The sequence below is a fragment of the Natator depressus genome, chromosome 18 (genome assembly GCF_965152275.1).
Source record: "Natator depressus isolate rNatDep1 chromosome 18, rNatDep2.hap1, whole genome shotgun sequence".
NCBI lineage: Eukaryota > Metazoa > Chordata > Testudines > Cheloniidae > Natator > Natator depressus.
In genome coordinates this window covers 10,579,172-10,601,551 of record NC_134251.1, presented here as the reverse complement: position 1 = coordinate 10,601,551, position 22,380 = coordinate 10,579,172, and the positions used below count along the sequence as shown (strand labels likewise).

Below are 22,380 nucleotides of genomic sequence, written 5' to 3'. Positions count from 1 at the left end.
CTGAGCATGACTGAAAATCAGACCCTAATTTTGGACGATGAACATTTGAAAATCTAGCCCTGAGCTGTTTCGAAAGTCTGCCAGTGAAGTCCAACCTAGAAAACCCTCAAATAGATTTAATGTTATGCAAGCATCTTAATATGTTTTATGAATATTAGTGTTGTGATTTTCAAAAGCATGTAAGTAATTTAGGACCACATTTCCCATTGACTTTCAAAGGGCCTTGTGCTCCTAAATTGCTTAAGAGCTTTTGAAAATCTAACCCTAAATTATTAAACTCCTTAATACCCTTGTGAGGCATGTATTATTCCCTTTTAATATATAGGGAAACTGAGGCACCAAGCTTTAAAGAGCACACCACCTCCAGTGCATCAGTGGTAGACGAGAAGTAGATGCCAGTGGCCCTGAACCCTGCAAAACTTTTGCACACATTTGCACCTAGAAATTAATTGTCCGCTGGTCAGGTAATTTGCAGAGAAGGCCTCATACGTTGTAAATTCAGTTTTATTCTCTCAGAAGCAAAAGGACCTCTTCTTTCCTCCTGCTTCTGAGAAATTTCTTTGCTGTTCAGTTGTATCCTGAAAAATGCTTCATGTCAGGCTGCTACAATCACATTTTGTAACATAAAAGGACCTGGCTGGCCAACTGTGCTGGAAAATCAGACTTTCATCATCTGAACCTTTGAGAAAAATCCTGTCTTTTAAAATTTCTTGGCTGATGCGTCACACTGGGTCAAAAGAGTCAAGTCACGAATCATAAGGTGATATGGACAGGAAATAACAAAGGGAGAGAAAGAAACTTTCTGAAATGAAACGGGGTGTTGGAGAGTGCTGAAAGAGAACTTCTTTGAACAGCACTGCAAGCTCATAATGGGTGCTGTAGCAAATCAGTGGTGAATCATTTGGAAGGCTAGGAGTTTGAGCTATTATGCATTTCATTGCAAATTGAAAGTCAGTCCTGATTCCATTAAATTATCCTGCCAAAATGGGACCATTTTCAGAGCAGAGCAGCATCTACGATCCCTAAACTGCGGCCCCATTCACACGCTGGTTCTCTGAACCCTACCTGATCAAAACTCTTGGTTAGCCAAAAGTTGAGTACATTCCCCCATGTTCTGAGGGAAGCTCTGGTTCCTGGCATGTGGCTGAATCACAATTCACTTTTTAATTTGAATTAATATTGACAGATATTCTTTTTCCACGATTCCCTCAGTTTTAACCATTCAGTCTCTGCATCCGTTTATGAGGATATCATCTTGCAGGGTGCTCAGTGCCCTCAATTTGCAGGACTGACCTTTACTCCTGGGCCTCTCTGCTGGGACTGCAGGGGTTAAAGGGTTAAAGTAACGGGGAGCAGCAGGGTGAGAAGCATAGCTCCCCTTCTGCTGTTAAAATTAGCAGGAGCTCCCCAACTACTGCTCCCAGATACTGGAGTTACTTCTGAGTTATTGGCCTGAGACCATCAACTCATCACACACAGCCCATCAAAATAGACTAGAGTTGAAACAGGGACCAAGACAGCAAAGGCTACATAAGCAGTTCCCCAGAGCCATCCAGTTTCCTTATGATTTATTTAATACAATTTGTACACTAGAAATAATGAAATCTAGTTGCTCTTTGCTTCTCAAACACTAATTATATCTTAACGGTTAAAACACGTTGGAACATAATTAGGGAGCAGCCAGAAGCGAATCAGGGTAACATATTGCAAATTAGAATTAACAGGAAGATGTTTGCTATGGGGAGGAGATCAGCACCATGCTGTGACAGAAAAGTTTGCTCCAAGGGGACATAGGAAGGTTTCAGTTAAGTACAGCTGAGAAAATGGGGGAAGGGCGGAAGAGGGGACAGAATCTGCAAATAGTCAAATGTGAAAGCGAATTTCAGTTTGAATATGGTTGTGACCCTTTCTGAGCCTTTGGGCTTTACTAGCGTGAACACTCGTGAGCAGCCCATTGTTTAGCTCAAGTGCGTGAATATTCACTGATGCTGAAACTCCCCCCAAATTCAGAGGGCAAGTGTAACCCATGCCTGCTTGGTGTGGTGCTCTGTCCCCCTCTAGTAATACTTAGCCCTCTAGGAATTGGAGTCTGCTACAGCTGAAGCTAAGAGGCACGTAGCTTTTAGCTCATGCAGTAGAGGCTCATACATAAGCTCTCGAGGTCCCAGGTTCAATCCCACCCGCTGATGATTGGGGTTTGTCGGTATTACACAAGGACCAGGTCTATGCACCCCTTAAATTCCACTGGACTTAAATGCAATTTAAGTAACTGATGAGCTTTGTGCTGGGGCTCTGCACAGAGGTGAATTTCATCCATGGAATACAATTCTGCACTGACTTACTGATATTATTAGTGGTATTCCAGAAGTGCCCAGAGGCCCCAAATCAGAATCAGGGTCTCAATGTGCTAGACATGGTACAAAAATGGAATAAAAGTCAAAGTCCCTGCCCCAAGGAGCATACAATCTAACATCTTTGCAGTCCCACTGAAGCCAGTGGTGAGAGTCAAGGCCAGATATGACCTCTTAGGTCAAAACTTGTTAAGAGTATGTTATTTTGAAATGTGTAAGCCTGCTTTTCCTGTTTTCATTTTACAGATACAGCCTTATCAAGAGCATTATCTCTGGTGCCATGAAATGAATGTTGTTGTAATTATAATTCTTAGCATATGCACACACCTAGGAAAATCATAAAGTTGGGATGCACAGCTAGGTGGTCAGATCCGATGTTCTAGGTTGGGCTGACTATCTATCAGCCTCCATAGCTGCAGTTAGCATGTGAATACCATTCAGAGAAACTAGTTCCAAACGGCTAAGTTTTCCCATACACAAAATTCAAGGCATGTATTTCTCAGCCTCGATTGCAACAGTAGCTACTGGAGTCCCTGAATACTGACTCCTGTTTGTTGCCAGCACACCTTTCTGTCATGCCCTGGCACAGACAACATTTATTTCAGACAAAGAACAAAAGAAAGAATGAAAGAAAGAACAGCACTGAAATCTCCAAGTAGAGACAGAACACAGTCCTGCCCTCTGGACTAAAATTCAAACCAGCAGCTATCCCGTACAGTAGGCAAGGGAACTCCAATCCATTTAAGGGGACAGCATGCAGAAAACAGAGTGAAAGCTTTCCTTTCCAATTATAGTAACACAGAGCAAACAGGCAAAAAAATAGGGGCCTGGAGATACAGTGTTATGGTAAGTGGTGCTATAATAAAGAGGTTTCAGAGGGGCAGCCGTGTTAGTCTGTATCAGCAAAAAGAACGAGGAGTCCTTGTGGCACCTTAGTGTCATTATAGTGGGTATGGCAACACCCATTTTTTCATGTTCTCTGTGTATCTCTCTTCCTACTGTATTTTCCACTGCATGCATCTGATGAAGTGGATTTTAGCCCATGAAAGCTTATCCCTGTATAATAAAGAAGACTCCTATTTTCTGGTACATCTGAGTTGTAGTCAGCACAAGTCTAGAGGAGGGGTGCAGAAGGTGACTTTAAGCCACCCTTGTGCCCACTAATCCTGGGCTCCAGTGGGGGTACTGACCTGGTTCTCAATTTAGCTTAGAACAGCCTAATTTATACTGTTCTCCGAGGCGCTGTTCCAGCAACCAGAGATCAGCCTGGCATAAGTACATCCTGGTTGCTCCCCCTAACCTGGCATGTAGCAGTCTCTATACAGGGGGAATCCTTCACGGACTGCATCCACCAGCATTAGGGCTGTGTTGTGTGCTGGAGTTAGGGTGACCAGATGTCCAGTTTTTATAGGGACAGTCCTGTTTTTGGGGGACTTTTTCTTATATAGGCGCCTATTACCCCCAACCCCTGTCCCAATTTTTCACAGTTGCTATCTGGTTACCCTAGCTGGAGTGGCACAAAGCAGCCTCCATGCACAGGCATATTGGAGCCAAGATATACACTGTATTTTCTTGAGAGAAAAAGAAATTGAGAGAAACAGGAGAAAGAAACGTTGTTCCTAGGTGCATCACCTCCTGGAGCCTGGGAATAACTCAGCATGGTGGTGCACCTCGTATCTACAAGGCAGATTTTCTTTGTGTGGTACCGGGAAAGATTGGGGCCCAATCCTGCACAACTGATGTCAATAGTAGTTTTACTGTTGACCTCAGTAGGAGCAGGACTGAGCCCACAGGGAATATGTCAGCTCTGTTCCTTTCCCCATGTGACATTCCCTGTCTTCACCTTACATCAGGATGTAAAGCATCCAAATCAAAGAGAGTTTGTACCGTACTGAGCCCGGGGGGAATATTTCCTGCTGTGTGTGAACTAGAGTGTGCTGCAGTGATGGAAAGCCTGATTATAAAATGAAACACACACACACACACACACACACACACACACACACACAGTGCTCCTCTTTGTGTAGCTGTGGGTCCTGGAATCTAGGTCAAACTCTCAAACAAACCAGATTAGATTGGAATTTTCTACTTGTTTTATTCTCACACACTCCAACATCTAATTTAGCCCGGAGTTTTCACAGAGTTCTTAGTCATGGAAACTAATAGATGCCACGGGCAAAGCTCGACCTGAGACAAAAGAAGCCTTGCTAGCTCCCAGCTGTGGCTCACCCGCACTGTGTATGTGCCTTCCTCTGGGTGAGACCAGGAGGGGGAAAAAAACAGGCTGCTAAAGCTCTTTTGGGAATAACCTAACGTGACTGCATTACTCATTGGGAGCTGGAGTCGGCGGGGATGGGAGAGAGAGAAACCATGTATTGTTCCATTCAAATTGGTGAATTAACTTTGTGAGGCTGTTCCAAAGCCCATTAAAGTACGGGAGTTTTCCTGTTGACTTCAAGAGGCTTTGGATCAGGTCCTTCATTTCTAACAGAAGTGATAATAATAGCAACATCTCCAGTTGCGCAGGGTGCTTCTCCTCCCCAAGGGATGCGTGGAGTCCAAGATAATGCAGTACACCAGTGGGTTTTCAACATTTTCATTTGCGAGCCCCTAAAAAATTTTGACTGGAGGTGCAGACGCCTTTGGAAATCTTGTACATAGTGGGTCTGCGGACCACAGGTTGAAAACTACTCCAATACAAATTGCATCATATCTATTGATTGCTGATTGGAAGTTCTATATACCTGGGCAACACATGATGAATTTAGTAAGATGTGGGGACCATAACAATTCCTTTCTTGCCTTTCATAGCTTGGTGTCACACCCTTCACGTGATTTAAATGTGAGTCGTCTTCATCATCATGAAACTTGAGTCCACTATACCGGAAGGACAGATGTTCTGCGTTCCAGAAGAGGTCCTATCTCCCATCTAGCAACAGATCCACGTGGTGGATCTTAAATCCACTGGTCTGTCTCCTCTCTACATGGAACTCCCTCCCACAAGTGATCCTGGGGGTTCTGTGAAGGAAGGAAGGGCAAGACAGCCTGCTGCAAAGTGGTCAGCATTAATAACAATGGTTATTTCCCGGCAGGGAGGCTGCTGCACAGAGTGGCTTCCCCACCTAGTCCGTATCCTCTCCACCCGCCTGGGCCAGAGGGACAGAAGAATGATGACATTTAAGCTCCGCTCCTCATCTTCTGACAGATGTATTGTCCATTTGTCTACGATTTATTCTTTCTTCCTCTCTGCAGTGAAAATCAGCAGGGATGATTTAACCCTTACTGATCTATTATACCATGATAACAGAGAAACACTGAGATACTTTCCAGCAATGGGTTGCACAGGTATTAACACCTACTGAGCCACTCGAGCAAAGGCATAAATACACAGTGCATAAGGATTTGGAACTTTTTTTAGACAATCCTTTTGTCACTTAAATGTGTGTGAATCCCAGGGGCTGCAGTAACAAGCTGTTGAAAATAAGCACTGCAAAGTGTCCTGGTCTTGACTGAGAACCCCCACACCTTTTATTTAATCATCATGTTTAAAATTTGTTTAACAGAGCCCAGAGCTCCAATCAGGATTGGGGACACACCACGCAAACATGTCTGAAGATACAGTCGCCATTCTGAAGGCCTAAAAAATTAACTCAGTGGGAATTTCAGCACATTGACTGGAATGCAAGCACAGAGCGAAAGGAAGGAAAGAGAAGCCGTGCACCATGAGGTAGGGCTGGCTGTGCCTGGCCCTACATGGGTGTGCAAAGGAGGTGGGGGGGCGACAGCATGAGGAGCTATTTGTTTGTGAATTCCCCCTGAGTGCAGCAGCCTCCCACAATAGAGTCACCTCCACCAGCTCTGTGCTTCTCCCATCTCCCTGCATGTGAAGCATGGTGTGGGCGGGCTCAAAGAGAGACGGACGTGGTCAGTATAGACCTGAGCCCCTGTGATTCTTCATCCTGTTGCAATGGTTGAAGACAGGGGTCATTACAACAGGGATCCAAGTTAGGGCTTCCCCGGCCTATATCAGATGCTTCTGAATGTGGAAGGTGGCAAGCTGACTCCCTTCTGTACCTGCGCCTGTGTAGGCACCAGGACAAATCTGCCCTGAGGACTCTCCTAGGTTCCCCAAAGTGGTTGGGGAAGGGTTGCCTCCTGAAACAGCCAGTCGAGTCACTCAGGTCAAAGGGTGGTGCTGCGGTCATGCTTTCTAGGAGGCACTGGAGAGGCTATTGGTATGGTGTGTCTGCACACCGTCCCCACCATGGCATATGACTTAGAGCCACAGTTCAAGCCCAAACACCTCGACTGCACTGTTTCCTATGCGTGATTCCTGGTGCAACAGAGAGGTCTGAACATAGGACATAAGATAACAGAAGATCAAGACATGCACAGCTTGCATTACTTATGTGCTTGCATAATATGAAGCTTCAGTTTTACATGCAGATCGTTTAGACTAGGTCTTTCCATCACCAGATGGGAGATAGGATCTTCTCTGGTGAGTAATAAAAATCCTTTTGAGTCTCCTAACAAATTGTAACAACCTTGCCAGAAGACAAACTGTACAGAAGTGGGCAAAATGTGTGCAGAGATGCTCAACAGAGCATCATTTGTGCTCCGGAGCCCTAAAGAACTTGCCCCACTGCAATGTCTAAAACTTGACCAAGAACAGGTCCCATTTATGTTATGCTACTTGACACAAATAGTAAGCCCATAGTCAGGTACATCAATAGACTACACAGTCACCAATCTCAGATGCTGACCTGTCCAAGATTTTAGTGATTTTATTAGTGCAGCTCTAGATTTTGGTCCAAGAACAGGCACCCAAGTTATCCAGCCCCTTGGAGATAAAACCTCAGTTAATGGGCAAAAATGGAAAAGCCTAGCAGTTGAACGGTTTCTTTCTATAAGTCCACAGTCCCTTAAAGAAAAGTTCTATAGGATGTAATAGAAATGTTACCTTTTCTAGGGGTCTTTGAACCATCCTATTCAGTTTAATAGAGAATTCTACCCTGGCTACACAATTCTATAAGGTAAGGTCCCCCCGAGCCATTGGCTCATGTGACAAAGGCACACCAGTTTTCATGGCCAGTGGCACACATGGGAGGGTTGTGGCCAGCACTATGTCCAACCGCACTGGAGATGGGGATCCAGTGGGAAAATGAGTGAGATCTGAACTGGCAACTTTCAGGATTGTGATCAAGATCCTGAACACCCAGCCACCTCCTACACAAGTCCATAAAATGGTTAAAATTACTGGAGAGAAGATCTCATTCACTGTTAATTTCTATAGGTTTTGAGAGTAACTTCTATAGAACCCTGTTGATTTCACCCCTTTTAAAATTCTACCAGGCTTTCCCATAAAAGGTGTCTCATGGGGGCTGTGGAAGTTTGAAGTTGAAAAATTAGCTGGAGCTAATAAAGATGACCGTTCTATAAATCAACTTGCTCCCACCCAGTGTTCAGAAGAGCCGCTTCTTCATACCAAACACAAATCTGTAAATGAAATAACAAGTGTTATAAATATGTCACGTACGTTATTTTGGTCAGGGTCACCCTTTATCTTTTAAACTCCAGCTGTCCCAAGGACAAGGTCGTACCTTCTGTACCTTTCTGGTGTTTCATTTGCAGAGACAGATGTATTCATGTTGCAAGCAGTCTATTGTTTCTCATTCTTGTTATTATGGGAACCCCAGGCAGAGATCAGGCACTAGGCAGTAGCTGGGCATTGCACTCGGGCCTTTATGTACACATGACAACAAGGTTGGGGTCTGTGTCTTAAAGAGCCGACAGTGTAAATAAAGTGGGAAGCTTGGGACTGATGGAACTCTAGAACCATATTTTGAAAGGAGGTGTGTTCTGAGGCACATCAGGATATGTGTACTGTTTCTTTAAATAGCAGAAAGTGAGGAAGGATAGTGCTGAGGGAAGGGTCTAGGCCAGGGATCGGCAACCTTTCAGAAGCGGTGTGCCAAGTCTTCATTTATTCACTCTAATTTAAGGTTTCGCATGCCAGTAATACATTTTAACGTTTTTAGAAGGGCTCTTTCTGTAAGTCTATAATATATAACTAAACTATTGTTGTAAGTAAAGTAAATAAGGTTTAAAATGTTTAAGAAGCTTCATTTAAAATTAAATTAAAATGCAGAGCCCCCCGGACTGGTGGCCAGGTGAGTGCCACTGAAAATCTGCTCGCGTGCCATAGGTTGCCTACCCCTGGTCTAGGCAGAAGCTGTACATATTTTAATAAAGTTCCTTGTTCAGTGTTCAAAGAATGGGACTCAGGGATGCTTTACTATTGTCACACGACAGCAGGGGAAGTGTTAAGGAGTCTTGCTGGTTGTTTTGCCTCCAATGGGGTAACGCCCTGACAATCTGCTCACACTGCAGCTAATTCATACCTAACTGTGGAGGGGGGCAGGAGGACTATGCATCTGCTTAAGTGCTTTGAAAATGGATACATCTGGAAAATGGATCTATATCCCCCCATATTTTGGGAGGGATGAAAAATGAAGAAAGTCTCAGCAAAAAATTGTTTCTCTTTTTTAAAAACAGCTCCAGTAGAATATTGTGCCACCCAAAGAGATGTGACCCTGCCGTCCTACCCGATCCTAACAGCACTCAAAACACCCAGATACATGTAAGCTGTGTAGAAAATCTGCAACACTTGAAATCCATGATTCAATCATATTTGTCACTGGGGCTGGTTAGCCAAACAAGTTTCTAGCTACACACCAGTTGGCCCACTGATTGCTTTGAAATCGCCTGCTCTGGGATCTGAGGTGAATATTTCCCCAGACATCTGCAACGAGTGATGTTATATTGTACGCAAAAAGAAAAGGAGGACTTGTGGCACCTTAGCGACTAACCAATTTATTTGAGCATAAGCTTTCATGAGCAGCTCATGAAAGCTTATGCTCAAATAAATTGGTTAGTCTCTAAGGTGCCACAAGTACTCCTTTTCTTTTCGCGAATACAGACTAACACGGCTGCTACTCTGAAACCTGTTATATTGTATGGTAACTTCGGATTTGGATTTATGTTCCTCTGGCTCAAGATAAGCAGCAAATAGCACAACTGGCCTCAGGTTAACTTGACTCTGCTTTAAAGGACCTTCCGAGTACATGCTGTGTCCTTGGTTATTCCTAATACTTAGGATGTTGTAGGAAGTATTTGTATTACTTACACCTTTTATCAGGAATATTTTGAAACCCATTAGTATTGCAATACCATTGCTTTAGTCTGTTTTCCCTTTTGGGCTGGGATTGCCTCTTTTCTTTATACAGCACCCTACACAAATCCCAATTGGGCCCTTTGGGTGCTACCATAATATAAATATTTACTACTTCTTCTACTAATAATTATAATTCCCTAATACCAGAAACTTACTGTTGCCTTAGTTAATATTACATGTAAACTATCCATTGAATAATTGATAAATTTGTAAAAACCAACCTATGTCGGCAGGCAATTAGCCAGCAGAAAGAGGGACTACAATTATTGCTTACTGCAAATATTTTCCTCAACTCTATTTTAATCTGCATGAGTGAGTTACTGAAGATTATTGCAAGAGCATTGGAATATTCCATAGCAGCTTTTCTGGAAAAAAAGTAAAATTGATATTTGTCATTTTGGGTAAAATTGTAGCTGTTCGCTGATGTTACTGAGGTTACAAAGCCTTGAAATGTTTAAACGTGGCATTTTATTCCTTATATTGTATTTTGCCTCTAGTTACATATCCCTTTCTTCTACTTTAACACTGTCACTAATGTCTTAGCTGTATTAATAAGCACTGAGAGAGACTTCTGCTCTGAAGAGATTTGAACTGCCACTCAGCTCCTGCCTATGGCTACCAAAAAAGAAAAGCAAAAAAAATTCAAAGCTGGGCATCTAAGGTTAGGCACCTAATTCCACGTTTAGGGACCTATAAATAGCATACTTTTTTTAAAGGAGGTGAGTGCCCACAATTCCCACTGACTTCAGTTTACCTTCAGCTAGAGCTGGCTGCTCATCACCTTTGAAAATCAGACTATTTGTTTTGGATCCTAAATGTAGATTTAGCCTGAAACTTTTGGCCAGAGTGAATTTGCAAAATAGGAATGACCATTATTCTCCTGAAAATCCTCAGAAATGAGGAACACAACAAAAGAAGCCAGTGACAGATCATTTTACTGCAACTGAGCAGAATTCAGTGTATAGATAAAAACCAGTGCACGGCGCTTGTGGAGGAAACTTATTTCTGTCAGGGGATTCTGCTTGAATAGACTAAAAGCTGCTGAATGTGTGAGATGTCTCGGAACTTTTAATTCCATTCCTGGCCTTGGATATTACATACTAAGTTATTGATGTGTTAGTATATGCATTGATACCCGATGAAACACTGTGCTATGGAAATGGACTGTAGTCTCCTGCCTTTTCGGTGGAAGCTCGATCTAATTCTATACTAGCACGCAGTGTAAAGGCAGCCTTGTGTGTACAGCAGATAAATAGGTACCAGATGCTACTGGCAGGAAGATACGAGTGACAAAAAATTCAGTAGTTTCACTGACTTTCCACCTGGCTAAAAATTTAAATAAAACTTTACATATAGGGCACCTTTTGAAATTAACATTTACCATTTTCATTGAGTCCATTAGGGCCACGGATGTCAATGTGGCCAGGATTTGGCTGCTGGCAGCAAGAACCTACATCAGGAGTGCAGATAAACTGAAGCATACTGTTTTAGGTTACATACCATGACTCGGTCATCTCTTGACTCTCATCCATTGTAACCTTTCCCTCTGATCTCTCCCCACTCCATTCTACAAAAAAAACCACCGTTACTAAAGTTATTCTTTTCCATGCTCCAACCACATTGCTCCACCCCTGGAATCCCACGTTGGTTTCCTGTTACTACATTCAATTCAACCTCCACTTCCTCACTCCGGAAAACTTGCCCATAATCTCATCTCCACCTACTGTGTATCACGGCTCTCATTTTCTCCTACTCCCTTGTTCCTTCTTAGCCTTCTTCCCAGTTCTATTCTGCAGCTCATCTCTAAGCGGTCTATATTGGGGCGGTAGCTGACGACAAAACTGCTCATGGCAGTACCACAGCAGGGTGTACGTCAGCTGCGATACGAAGCCAATACCCTTTGGCTCTCTTCAGGTCATACGTGACTCCTGTGCACACAACAGAGCAACAGCTGATCAAAAGAATGCCTGGCAAACAAGAGAATGACATGGCTCAGGCCAGGGCCTTTGTATTTTCACGTGCGATTTCCTCCCACCAGTGGGGTCCCTTCCAATAATTTTCAAAGGGAACCAGAGAGCTATGATTCCATTGTTACTTCAGCACAGGAGATGTGGCCGTGTCTCTACTAGGCTTAGATGGGCAATCTCCCTCTGTTGCTCTCCCACTGAGGAGACCATTGATAGAAGCACAAGTGTAGACGGCATTGTCATTTAAACCACCGTGTCATCTAACCACGTTCAAAGCAGTGGTAAATAGTGCAACAATGAAAACCAGTTCCCTATCTGCACTAGGGCTCCCTCTGTTGGCACCGTTGATTTCCTACATTTATAACCACTGAAAATCGGTTAGGGAGTCTGTGAGTGGCCAACACAGTAGACATCTTACCCCAGAAAAGGAGGTGGTGAATCACAGGGATTATACCAGACCATATTGTTTTGATAGTAGCCATTCACAGTCTCCACCTTCTGCTTAAATTGGTGCAAATCTTTCACATAGTTCCACAGCTGCAGCATTTTAGCAAATAAGACCGTAAAGCCTTTTGTTCCCATAAAGCGTAGGGGGGACTTTAAGTGGGATATGCATTAAATAGCAACAGGATGAGAATGCCCGTACTATTGAGGCTAGTTTTAGTGGCACAGTGGCTGCTCTTTGCAAGACCAATGCAGCTCACCAGCTTCCTCACCCTTCCTGAAAAGACTTTTTCCTAAGACACTGAAAGGAAAAAAAAAAAAAAGAGGGCAAGATGACAGAAAGGAGACACCACAGTCACACTTCAAGGACTATTTAAACTCTAATTAAAAGTCATGTTAAAAATGCATTAGCCATTAGTAAACAAGGTCACGCTCACGGCTACCCAAGGCATGTCCATGCAAGGTATAAAATAGCAATAGAGACCGCTACAAAGCACTTAATTAAATATGGGCACCCCAGGCTACTTGAATTCCCTTCAGGACTTGCATTTCATTGGAACCCACCTTTTGTATGCAAGTGGGGAGACTCAATGGGGTCCTTTTACAGCCTTTAATTTTTAAAATCGCATCTTCCTTCCAAGCTGTGTGCCCAAAAGTTTTTATGGGTTTAAATGATGAAATGGCAGAGTTAGGCCCCAATCCTGCAGTTCACGGCACATCTGCAAGCAGCAAATTGCCGCATCAGGGCCTGCAGTAGTAAATAATACATTGGAAGAGTGAAATTAAGAAGTTTAGGTCTTTTCAGCTGTGACCAGACATGAGAGTGAGAGCAGATGAAGTCTGGAGATATAGGAAGGTTTTTACCGATAGCAGGAACAGCAGGGTTGTATTTTCATGGCATTGCTAGCTCTACATGAAGCAGCAAATACCTTAAATCTCATGAGACTGTGGATGAAATCCTGGCCTTACAGAAGTCAAGGGCAAAATTTGCTTTGACTTCAGCTGGGTCAAGATTTCATCCAATCGTTCCAAGATCTCCCTAGACCAGCCCTGCATACCCAACAGACTTGGGTGGTTTGAATAGGCCTCTGAAAGTTATTCACACCAACCCTCCAAATGCCCTGCATTAGTTCTCACTTTTTTAATAGCACATTTCTTACCCTACTTCTAAAAGGTTCCTTAAAGGAGCCCATGTGAGCTCCTTCCCTCTTAAAGTTTCCACTCCGGTGAATCTGGACCTTGTCACTCAAACCCAGCAAGCAAAAAATGAAATGTGTTATGGAGTCAATAGAACGAAGCCGAGGGAATGACATAATGGTATAGGCCTCAAATGTGCACTTCCCTTGACTCCCTCAGACAACAAGATCAAATCCTGGCAAAGTCAGCTCAGCCCTTGATCCAAATGAGACCTTTAATGAAAGAGACCCTGTCTTCTCTGTATAGACTCTACAGATCTGATGGAAGATTTCTTAAGAGCAGATATTTGCCCTGGTTTTCTCCCTCACTATTCTTAGCATTCTGTGCACCCGTCATCTACCTGGTTGCTGCAATTCAATGGTGCCACATGTATGTACAATGAAATTCACCCTCCGTGCAGAGAGCCTGCACAAGATTTATACATCAGGTTGAATTTCCTCCATAGTTTGGACAGCACTTTTTGGATCCTTTCAGATAAAAGCAGCTATATACAATCAAAATATTATTATTACACTGACCTTCATTTCTTCTGACAGCTTGATGCATTGCACAAGTTCAGCCTTCACTAAAGCTGGAACCATTTAGATGGGTAAAAATTGCCCTTTGTTCTGGATTGTGATGAAAATTCAACATTGTACATTTAAAAAAAAGAAAGTACTTGCCTTCCATAAAACTGGTAAAGTGATCAGCAGCCATTTGTTTTGAGCATAGAACATTTTATACAGCTCCTGTCACAAGCCTGCCTGTAATTGAGGGTGCGAGAAGAAGCACTTTTTGCTGAGTAATGCTTTATTTAGAAAGAAAGGTTGGGTGCATAAAGGCTGAGATCTGTAAAAGGAATCAAATGGCAGATATTTGTGCGACACAACAGAGCCAGATAGGCAGGAGCAGCATAACTGGGAAGAGACTTTCTAGTCAAACCGTCAAAGACAGAGCAGCAGAAAAAGTAACTTTAGAGGCCTTTTCCCGTCTTTGCCCTGCTAATTAGAAATCAGACACAATGGATGTCGGTTTTGCAAAACGTCAGGGTTGAATTGTGGTTCATATCCAGGCCACCGATTTACCCAAATATTTGGAGTGTAGGGGGAAGAAGGATGTTTCGGATGAATTGTTCTGGGTTTTGGCCCTTATCTGCTGCAGCAGAATGGAATTTCTATTCAGATGGGCTACACTGCAGGGTGGTTTGAATTTTTTTCAAACCTCATCAACCAGGGGTTGAACTTCATCAGCTGGTGTCTATTTTGCTATGTCCAAACCCAAGGCACTTTTTGGATCAGGATCCCATTTTAAGGAAATGCCCAAATTTCAGAGATGGGGTAGTTGGTGGACTTGATACACAGTTCCATTTTGTGTCATTCTCTGCTATACTGGAGAGGCAGGGCACATTAAACTGCATTTTCAACAGTCTCTTTTTAAGCTCACGATCAAGAGTAATTTACAGCGTCTGACTGTATCCTGAAGTTTCTCTCCCCCAGCCACTTAGTTTCTGTTTCTTTCCACCTGTCTCTGATCCTTACAGGGGCCATATTTCACAGCAGTATCCGAAAGCTGCAGTCCTGGGCCCCAGTTCAGTTCCCTAGTGCAGGTTAGGGATTCCCCTACGGTTGTTATAGCAGCCACAGAATAGCAGGAGTGTACCTCTTCTGGCATGCTTTCTCCTACTCCAATCCACCCTTATGCCCTGAACCAGCGTTGAGCCTGCCAAGGATGTCCACTGAAATGGATGGGGCATTATAGCTGGTGCAAAGAGGCACAGGGCACTGATGAATCAGTCCCTCCCCCCTTAAATTTCCACCTATATTTCAGGAGGGGATGTCTTCCTTTTCTTTTCTTTTTAAACAGGAACTCAGTATTGGTGAATGAAAGGCATATGAGATTCCCAGGCTCAATAATTTTACAGCTCGGTCCCTTGACAATCTGTGTTGTTAATCCCGCCATATACCTAAATGATTTCAAGTGGAGATAGTCACCAGCCAGTTCCCCACATCTCAGCTTTCCCCATTAACGTGTGCTGTGATATTCAAGCACTGGAATTGCTCTAAATGTGAAAAAGGAAAAGTGTGGTGCTGAATTCAGACCTTTATCTTGAAACCTACACAATTTGTCCCTGTCTTTCCTTTCTAAACTGTTTCCCGGCATAATGCTGGCTGCCCTACTTATCTGGATGTGCTGACAGCAAGAACACACGCCTCTGTGACTCCAGACTTGCAGCAGCACATCAGGGAATTCAGTTCGTCTGACTGCCAAATGTCCAGGTGGATTGCTGTTTGCATAGACGCTGACTCTGTGGGTGCTCCAGGGCTGGAGCATCCACGGAAAAAAATGATTGGGTGCTTAGCTCCCACAGGCAGCCAGCTTCTCCCCTCCCCCACGGCGCCTCCCTTCCACCAGTGGCCCCACTGATCAACTCTTCCCCTGCCCTCCCAGCACCTCCTGCCCCTCGCGATCAGCTGTTTAGCGGCATGCAAGAGGTGCTGGTGGGGAGAGGGAGAAGCGGGGACAGGGCGCACTCGGGGAAGAAGGCGGAACTGGGCAGGAAGAGGTGGGGTCTTGGGGGAAGGGGTGGGACCTGGAGCAGACTGGGGGCAGGGGGCCCAATGATTTTAAAGTATAGTAAAGAAAATCTTGCCCTTTGTGGCTTGGTTTTGCCCTCACCTCCTTGAATAATACTTTCCTACGTTTAATGAAATAGACAGCCTGTACTTTTAACAAGCAGTAGCTTCGATGAGGCAATGTGAACTAGGGCTCCAACCCCTTCTGAATGTATGTACTTAAATTCACTCATGTGAACTGTCCCAGTGAAGTCAATGGCACTGCCCTGTCAGGCAAGCTAAGCAGGTGTTCACAGGATTGGGGTATAGGGACAGGGAGACCATTTCAGATAAAATAAGAACCTGCCCAAACCTTTGCCCCAAAGTCAAATAAAACTAAATCTTCTGAAAGCTTGAAAAAGTTTAGTGAATTTTTTTCGGTAAGTTGGTGAGCTCCTCTGCTCTGTTGATTCATGAATCATAGAAATGTAGGACTGGAAGGGACCTTGAGAAGTTATTAAGTCCAGCTCCCTGTGCTCAGGCAGGACCAAGTAAACCTAGACCATCCCTGACAGGTGTTTGACCAACCTGTTCTTAAAAACCTCCAGTGATGGGTAGTCCACCAGCTTCCTCGGAAGCCTATTCCAGCGCTTAACTGCCCTTATAATTAGAAAGTTTTTCCTAATATCTAACCTAAAACTCCCTTGCTGTAGATTAAGTCCATTACTTCTTATCCTACTTTCAGCAGATTTGGAGAACAATCGATCACTGTCCTCTTTATAACAGCCCTTAACATATTTGAAGACTGTTATCAGGTCCCCCTCAGTTGTCTTTTCTCAAGACTAAATGTGCCTTTCCTCATAGGACAGATTTTCTAAACCTTTTATCATTTTTGTTGAAGAGAGTTCAGAGAAGAGTGATTTGTCCACACTTCCTAAAGTGTGGTGCCCAGAATTGGACACAGTACTCCAGCTGAGGCCTCACCAGCACCAAGAAGAGTGAGACAATTACTTCCTGGATCTTACATACAGCACTCATGTTAATACACCCCAGAATGGTATTAGCCTTTTTCGCATTTGCATAACCTTGTTAACTCGTATTCTATTTGTGGCCCAAAACCTTACCAAAATCAAGATATATCACATCTGCAGCTTCTCCCTTATCCACTAAGTCAGTAACCCTATTGAAGAAGGAAATTAGCTTGATTTGGCACGATTTGTTCTTAACAAATCCATGCTGGCTATTCTCTTACAACCCTATTATTCTCTAGGAGCTTACAAATTGATTGTTTAATCATTTGTTCCAGTATCTTCCACATATTGACATTAAACTGGCTGGTCTATAATTCCCCGGGTCTCTTTGTTCTCCTTTTTTAAGATAGATACTACGTTTGCCCCTTTTCCAGTCCTCTGGGACCTCACCCATAGTCCCTGAGTTCTCAAAGATAGTTGCTAATGGTTTCAAGCTTGCTTCAGCTAGTTCCTTAAGAACCCTACGATGAATTTCATCAGTCCCTGCTGACTCGAATACATCTAACTTAGGGCATGGCCACACTTGCAGATGTAGAGAGCTGTGAGTTAAACCAGCCCTCAGAGAGCGCAGTAGGAAAAGTGCTGCAGTGTGTGGGGGGGGGAGGGGGGGGAGTGTGACAGGGAGTGTGTTCTGTGTGGGGAGAGAGAGTTGGTTTTGGGGGGACTGAGAGTGTGTCAGCATGCTGTCTTGTAAGTTCAGACAGCAGCAGACCCTCCTCCCTCTCTTTTACACACTCACAGCAAGCAGCAGTCCACAGTAATGGTTGCTTTGTCCCGGAGCAGATAAGCAGCCGGCTGTCAGAAATGGAGCATTGAAAGGGCATATCCGCATTCCTACAACCGAGTTCAAAACAATGACAAGCATGGCCACTTGACTTAAGGGGATTATGGGACGTTTCCAGAGGCCGATTACAGGGCAGTAATGCAACACCTCGTTCACACTGACACCAGGGCATTTCAGCCGGGGCGCAGCAAGCGTTATGCTTCTCGTGGAGGTGGATTACCAGGAGCGCTCCAGCTGCAGCGTCCAGGCGCTATAAGTGCCTTGCCAGTGTGAACAGGTCGGGAGTTAGGGCGCCCGGGGCTGCTTTAATGCTCTCTAACTTGCAAGTGTAGCCAAGCCCTTATTCTTTAATCTGTTCTTTCCCTATTTTGGCTTTGTTCCTTCCCCCTTGTTGTTAATATTAATTATGTTAAGAATCTGGTCACAATTTACCATTTTAGTGAAAATTGAAGCAAAATAGGCATTAAATACCTCAGCCCTCTTGATGTCATTAGCTTTTCTTCCCCATTAAGTAGAGGACCTATACTTTCCTTTGTCTTTCTCTTGCTCCTAATGTATTTACAGAACCTCTTCTTAGTGTCTTTTATGTCCCTTTATGTCTCACTTTGTGCCTTAGCCTTTCTAATTTTGTCCCTACGTGCTGTTCTTTTGTACTCCTCCCTAGCAATTTGTCCATGTTTCCACTTTTTGTAGAATTCCTCCTTGATTTATAGGCCATTAAAGATGGAGCCATATTCTTTTACTATTCTTCCTATCTTTCCTTCACATTGGAATAGTGGGCAGTTTTGCCTTTAATATCAACTCCTTGAGAGACTGCCAGGTCTCCTGAAGTCTATTTTCCCTTAGATTTTCTTCCCAGGGGAATCTTACCTCCCAGTTCTCTTAGTTTGTTAAAGTCTTCTTTTCCGATGTCCATTATCCTTATTCTGATGATTTCACTCCTTCCTTTCCTTAGAATAATGAAATCTATCATTTCATGATCACTGTCACCCAAAATTCCTTCCACCTTCAGATTCACTACCAAGTCCTCCCTGCTGGTCAGAATCAAGTCTAAAATGGCTGCCCCTTGGTTACTTCCTCCGCTTTCTGAAACAAAAAAACTGTCCCCAACACATTCCAACGCCTTACTGGAAATTGTATTTTACTGTATTACTTTTCCAACAGATGCCTGGATAGCTAAAGTCCCACATTACTTCCAGGTCTTGTGTTTTGGATATCGCTGTTATTTGTTCTAGAAATGCCTCATCCACCTCCTCTTCCTGATTTGGCAATCTAGAGTAGACCCCTATCATGATGTTACCCCTGTTATTTACCTCTTTTATCTTTACCCAGAGACTTCCAAGTGGTTTTCCTCTCACCTCCTTCTGGAGCTCAGAACAAATATATAAATATTCTTGGGTTCATCTAGGGTTGAAAATGGCTGAAACAAAACATGGTGACAAAGTGTTTCTAGCCTCACTGACCCCAGGAAGCATGGGGAATCCTGTAAGAAAACTTGATCTCTGGGATTTCTAGGCCAAAGAAACACAGGTAAACTTAGGAACAGGCATAAGAGCAATGGGAGGGTGAAAGTGGAGTGGTGGAAGGTATGCTGGGAAGGGAGGCAGATTGGGGAGGGGAGGGTCTCATTATTTGAATATTTTTGAAGGTGGAACAGATCGGGTTGGGTTAGGGGGATGATGGGAGAAAGATTGACTAAGAAAAAGGGATGGAAATTAGGGATAATGCTGGCTCAGATAAGGAGGTAGGGGGGAAACTGATCACAGCTTATGCTCAGTTAAAGGTTAAAGCAAAAGAAAATGTAAATGCCATTCAGACAAGGAGTTGGGGGAAATGGGTGAAGGTTCTGTTGGGACACAGAGGGGCAGATGGATGAAGGTTTGGCTTGGATCCGGGAAAGAGATGGGTCAGGGTTTGGCTCAGATACTGCAGGAGAGGGGGGCCAACACTCAGCTCAGAGACAGACTAAAGGTGGCCCAGGCATCGTGGGGGACATAGGTCGAGATTCAGCTCACGCCTGGCAGGGGTGGGGAGATCAACCCTTTGTCTCCCCAAATCATTTCATTCATCTCTAATAGGAACTGGTTCCATGACATCCTTGAGCAGCTAGGGCACACAAGATTAATGTATCAAAAATGCCACCCAAGGTCACGAGCACAGGGAGAGCTCACATACGTGATGACAGCCTCTCTGGTGACAAAGAGGAGGGAAAAAGCTTCTGAAATCATTTTCTTGGCTCATTCTGTGTTTTCCTCCCTCTGCCTCTGACTCTCCATGAAATACACAGAGATGCTCTTTAGAGAATGGATTCTCCCTCTTTCTCCACCTCCTCCCATTCTCCCTTTTATCATCCCGCCCCCGCCCCCCTTCCCAGTCAAACGCAGTCCTGCTCAGAAGCAGACTAGGCAGCAGTGACCTCATTAGGGGTGTTACTTTGTGGACCCTCAGTCACACTGTTAGCGCCTATGCTCCTAGCAGTTTGTCTTTCACGTGCATCTTGGGGGCTCAGTGGCATGAGTATATGACCCAATGCTTGTTGGGAACCATGAACTGTGGTTGATCTCCAGCTAAGGCTGGTAAGATTAAGAGTAGCTTTGGGCAGGGAGAGTCTGGATTCCTGCACATGGCTGCTTTAATATTATTTCAATACACATCTGAAAAATAACCAGCCAAAACCCCAGAACCAAGTGCTTTGCCATTTGAAGTGGTCCAGATCCAAACCCAGATGCCGTTCCAAATTTTGCAGCTTGAGCTCTCATGTAAATTGGCTTCCAAAACTAAAAGCTATGTTATTTGTATGAAAACCAGTAACAACCAAGCTGGAACTGGAGATCCCAATGCAGGCAATCAGAAGCAACTAATTCCAGGAAAGGGTCAACAACCACAGTGTATAAAATGGGATGCAGGGACTGAACTATCCTGTGCTGCTTCATAGAAAATCTAGGCAGGGTAAAATAAGGTTCCCCCATGTGCTGGCACAAATATTCAGCCATTCAAAGGGCTTATTAAGGGAAATCTATTTATTTACTTAATAGAAATCAAAGCCTGGAAGAGAATCAGTGCTGGGTTACCCTATTTGAAAAGGCTCCTTCTCAACCAGGATAGGTTTAGTCTCAGGACCAAAATATCCCATTTACTGGGAGGGGATGTTGTTACTAAAGGAAACCAGCTTCATTTTAAGGGACTCACTGGTTCAAATGTGTAATTGTGGTAGGATCAGAATTCACAGGTTGGATCACTGCAGGCAATACACCCAGATGGACAAGCTGACCAAGCACACACACACACACACACACACACACACACACACACACACACACACACACACACACACACACACACACACACACACACACACACACTAGCTGCCTTTCAAGTCATTTAGCTTTACCTTTCTGAAGCTTGGATGCATTCTCTTGTATCCAGCTGAAGAGGTTGGCAAAGTCACAGTCACAGACCCATGGGTTGCCCTCTAGACGTATAGTCCGAAGGGATGGAAGTGCTTCCAGGGCAGCCACGTTGAGGCTCTGCAAGTTATTGTCATTCAGTTCTAACACTTGGAGCTGTTCCAGGTTCTCAAAAGCAGCCTCGTCCACATCCACTAGGTTATTGTTCCCAAGGCTTAATTTTATCAGCTTCTCTGCCGACTTGAAGATCCCAGCATCAAGCTGCGTTAAATTATTGTAGCTTAGGTCTAAAAACACCAGTTTGGTGGAACTGCTGAAAGTTCCCTCTTCTAAGGAGGTGATTGAGTTATTCCTGAAGTCCAAGTAGACTAGATCTCCATAAAATATAAAGAAATCAGCTGGTATAGTCTGAATGTTGTTGTCAGCTATGAGAAGTTTCCGTACATCCAGTGGAAACAGATTAGGAACACTGGGGAGTCCTTGATCCCTGCAGTCTATAGTGTGGGAGTCCATACAGCTACAGAGAGCAGGGCAAAGATGCCCCAAGGGTAAGAAGAGCAGGCAGAAACAGAGAGAAAGTAGAAGGCAGAGGGGAAAGCATGGCCACATCGTCAAGGATTTGAAAGCTATGATGAGCAACGCTGCTAGGAGAAAGACATTTTGCTCAGCTGGGTAGCAATGCCTGGTGGTTTGTGTGTGTGTGTGTGTGTATCCAAGAGATCACATATCATCACAGATCAGATAGCAGCCGACTAGGGAGGAGGGGGAGAGAGAGTGTGTGTGTCTGAGGGAGAGAGGGAGGGAAGCAAATGTGAGGATTTACACTATCAGGGATTTAGAATGCTGTAGAGTGTAGGGAAGAGAGAGATGACTGAGCAGATGGATGAGCTCTGAAGGACTCCCCTGTTTTTGCAGGTTAAAGGAAGCAGGGAACCTGTCTGCGTATTTGCTGCTTATTCCAGCAAAAGGGAAATCAGACCTTCTCCTGTGACTCTGTGAGCAGCAGTTAACCCGTAACCAGTTCATGGTTAACTAGCCATGAATGTAATGAAAGCTGATGAAGTCAGTTATTTTATTTCTTTCCGCACCATGCTGTGTTCCTAGTTCTAAGTGCTCCCTGCCCAAAAGACAGCCAGGCAGGGGGAGGGGAGGGAACCAGCCTGGACTGCTGCTAAGGTCTCTTTCTTTTCCATTTGTAAAGCAGGGGGGCAAAGACCAGCTGGGGCAGTGAACACTGACCTGTGTTTTATCTGAATACTCGTCCTGAAAGTACTGGCTTCAACCTACCTTCCACAAAGGGGGTAGAACCCATAATAGCAAGGAGGGGCACTTGATCAGTTACGCATTTTACATGGCTCCTTTTTTATGATCCACAGCTGCTGCTTTTTAATGTGGCACTGGCCATGTCCCTAGGAGGCCAGGTACAAACATGTC

The 22,380-nt window shown here is 44.1% G+C and overlaps 1 protein-coding gene across 3 annotated transcripts in view; it reads right to left on the bottom strand.

Moving 5' to 3' along the window:
• LRRC38 (leucine rich repeat containing 38) overlaps window positions 1-21,555 on the bottom strand; it is a 32,316-nt gene extending 10,761 nt beyond the window's left edge. For 2 of the 3 annotated variants that reach the window (XM_074933846.1, XM_074933847.1), the window contains exon 1: window positions 20,931-21,555. In XM_074933846.1, coding sequence (XP_074789947.1) covers window positions 20,931-21,555 — 625 coding nt within the window. The remainder of the gene's footprint in view (window positions 1-20,930) is intronic. The other variant, XM_074933848.1, reaches the window with a different exon arrangement.
• Between the last annotated feature and the right edge of the window lie 825 nt (window positions 21,556-22,380).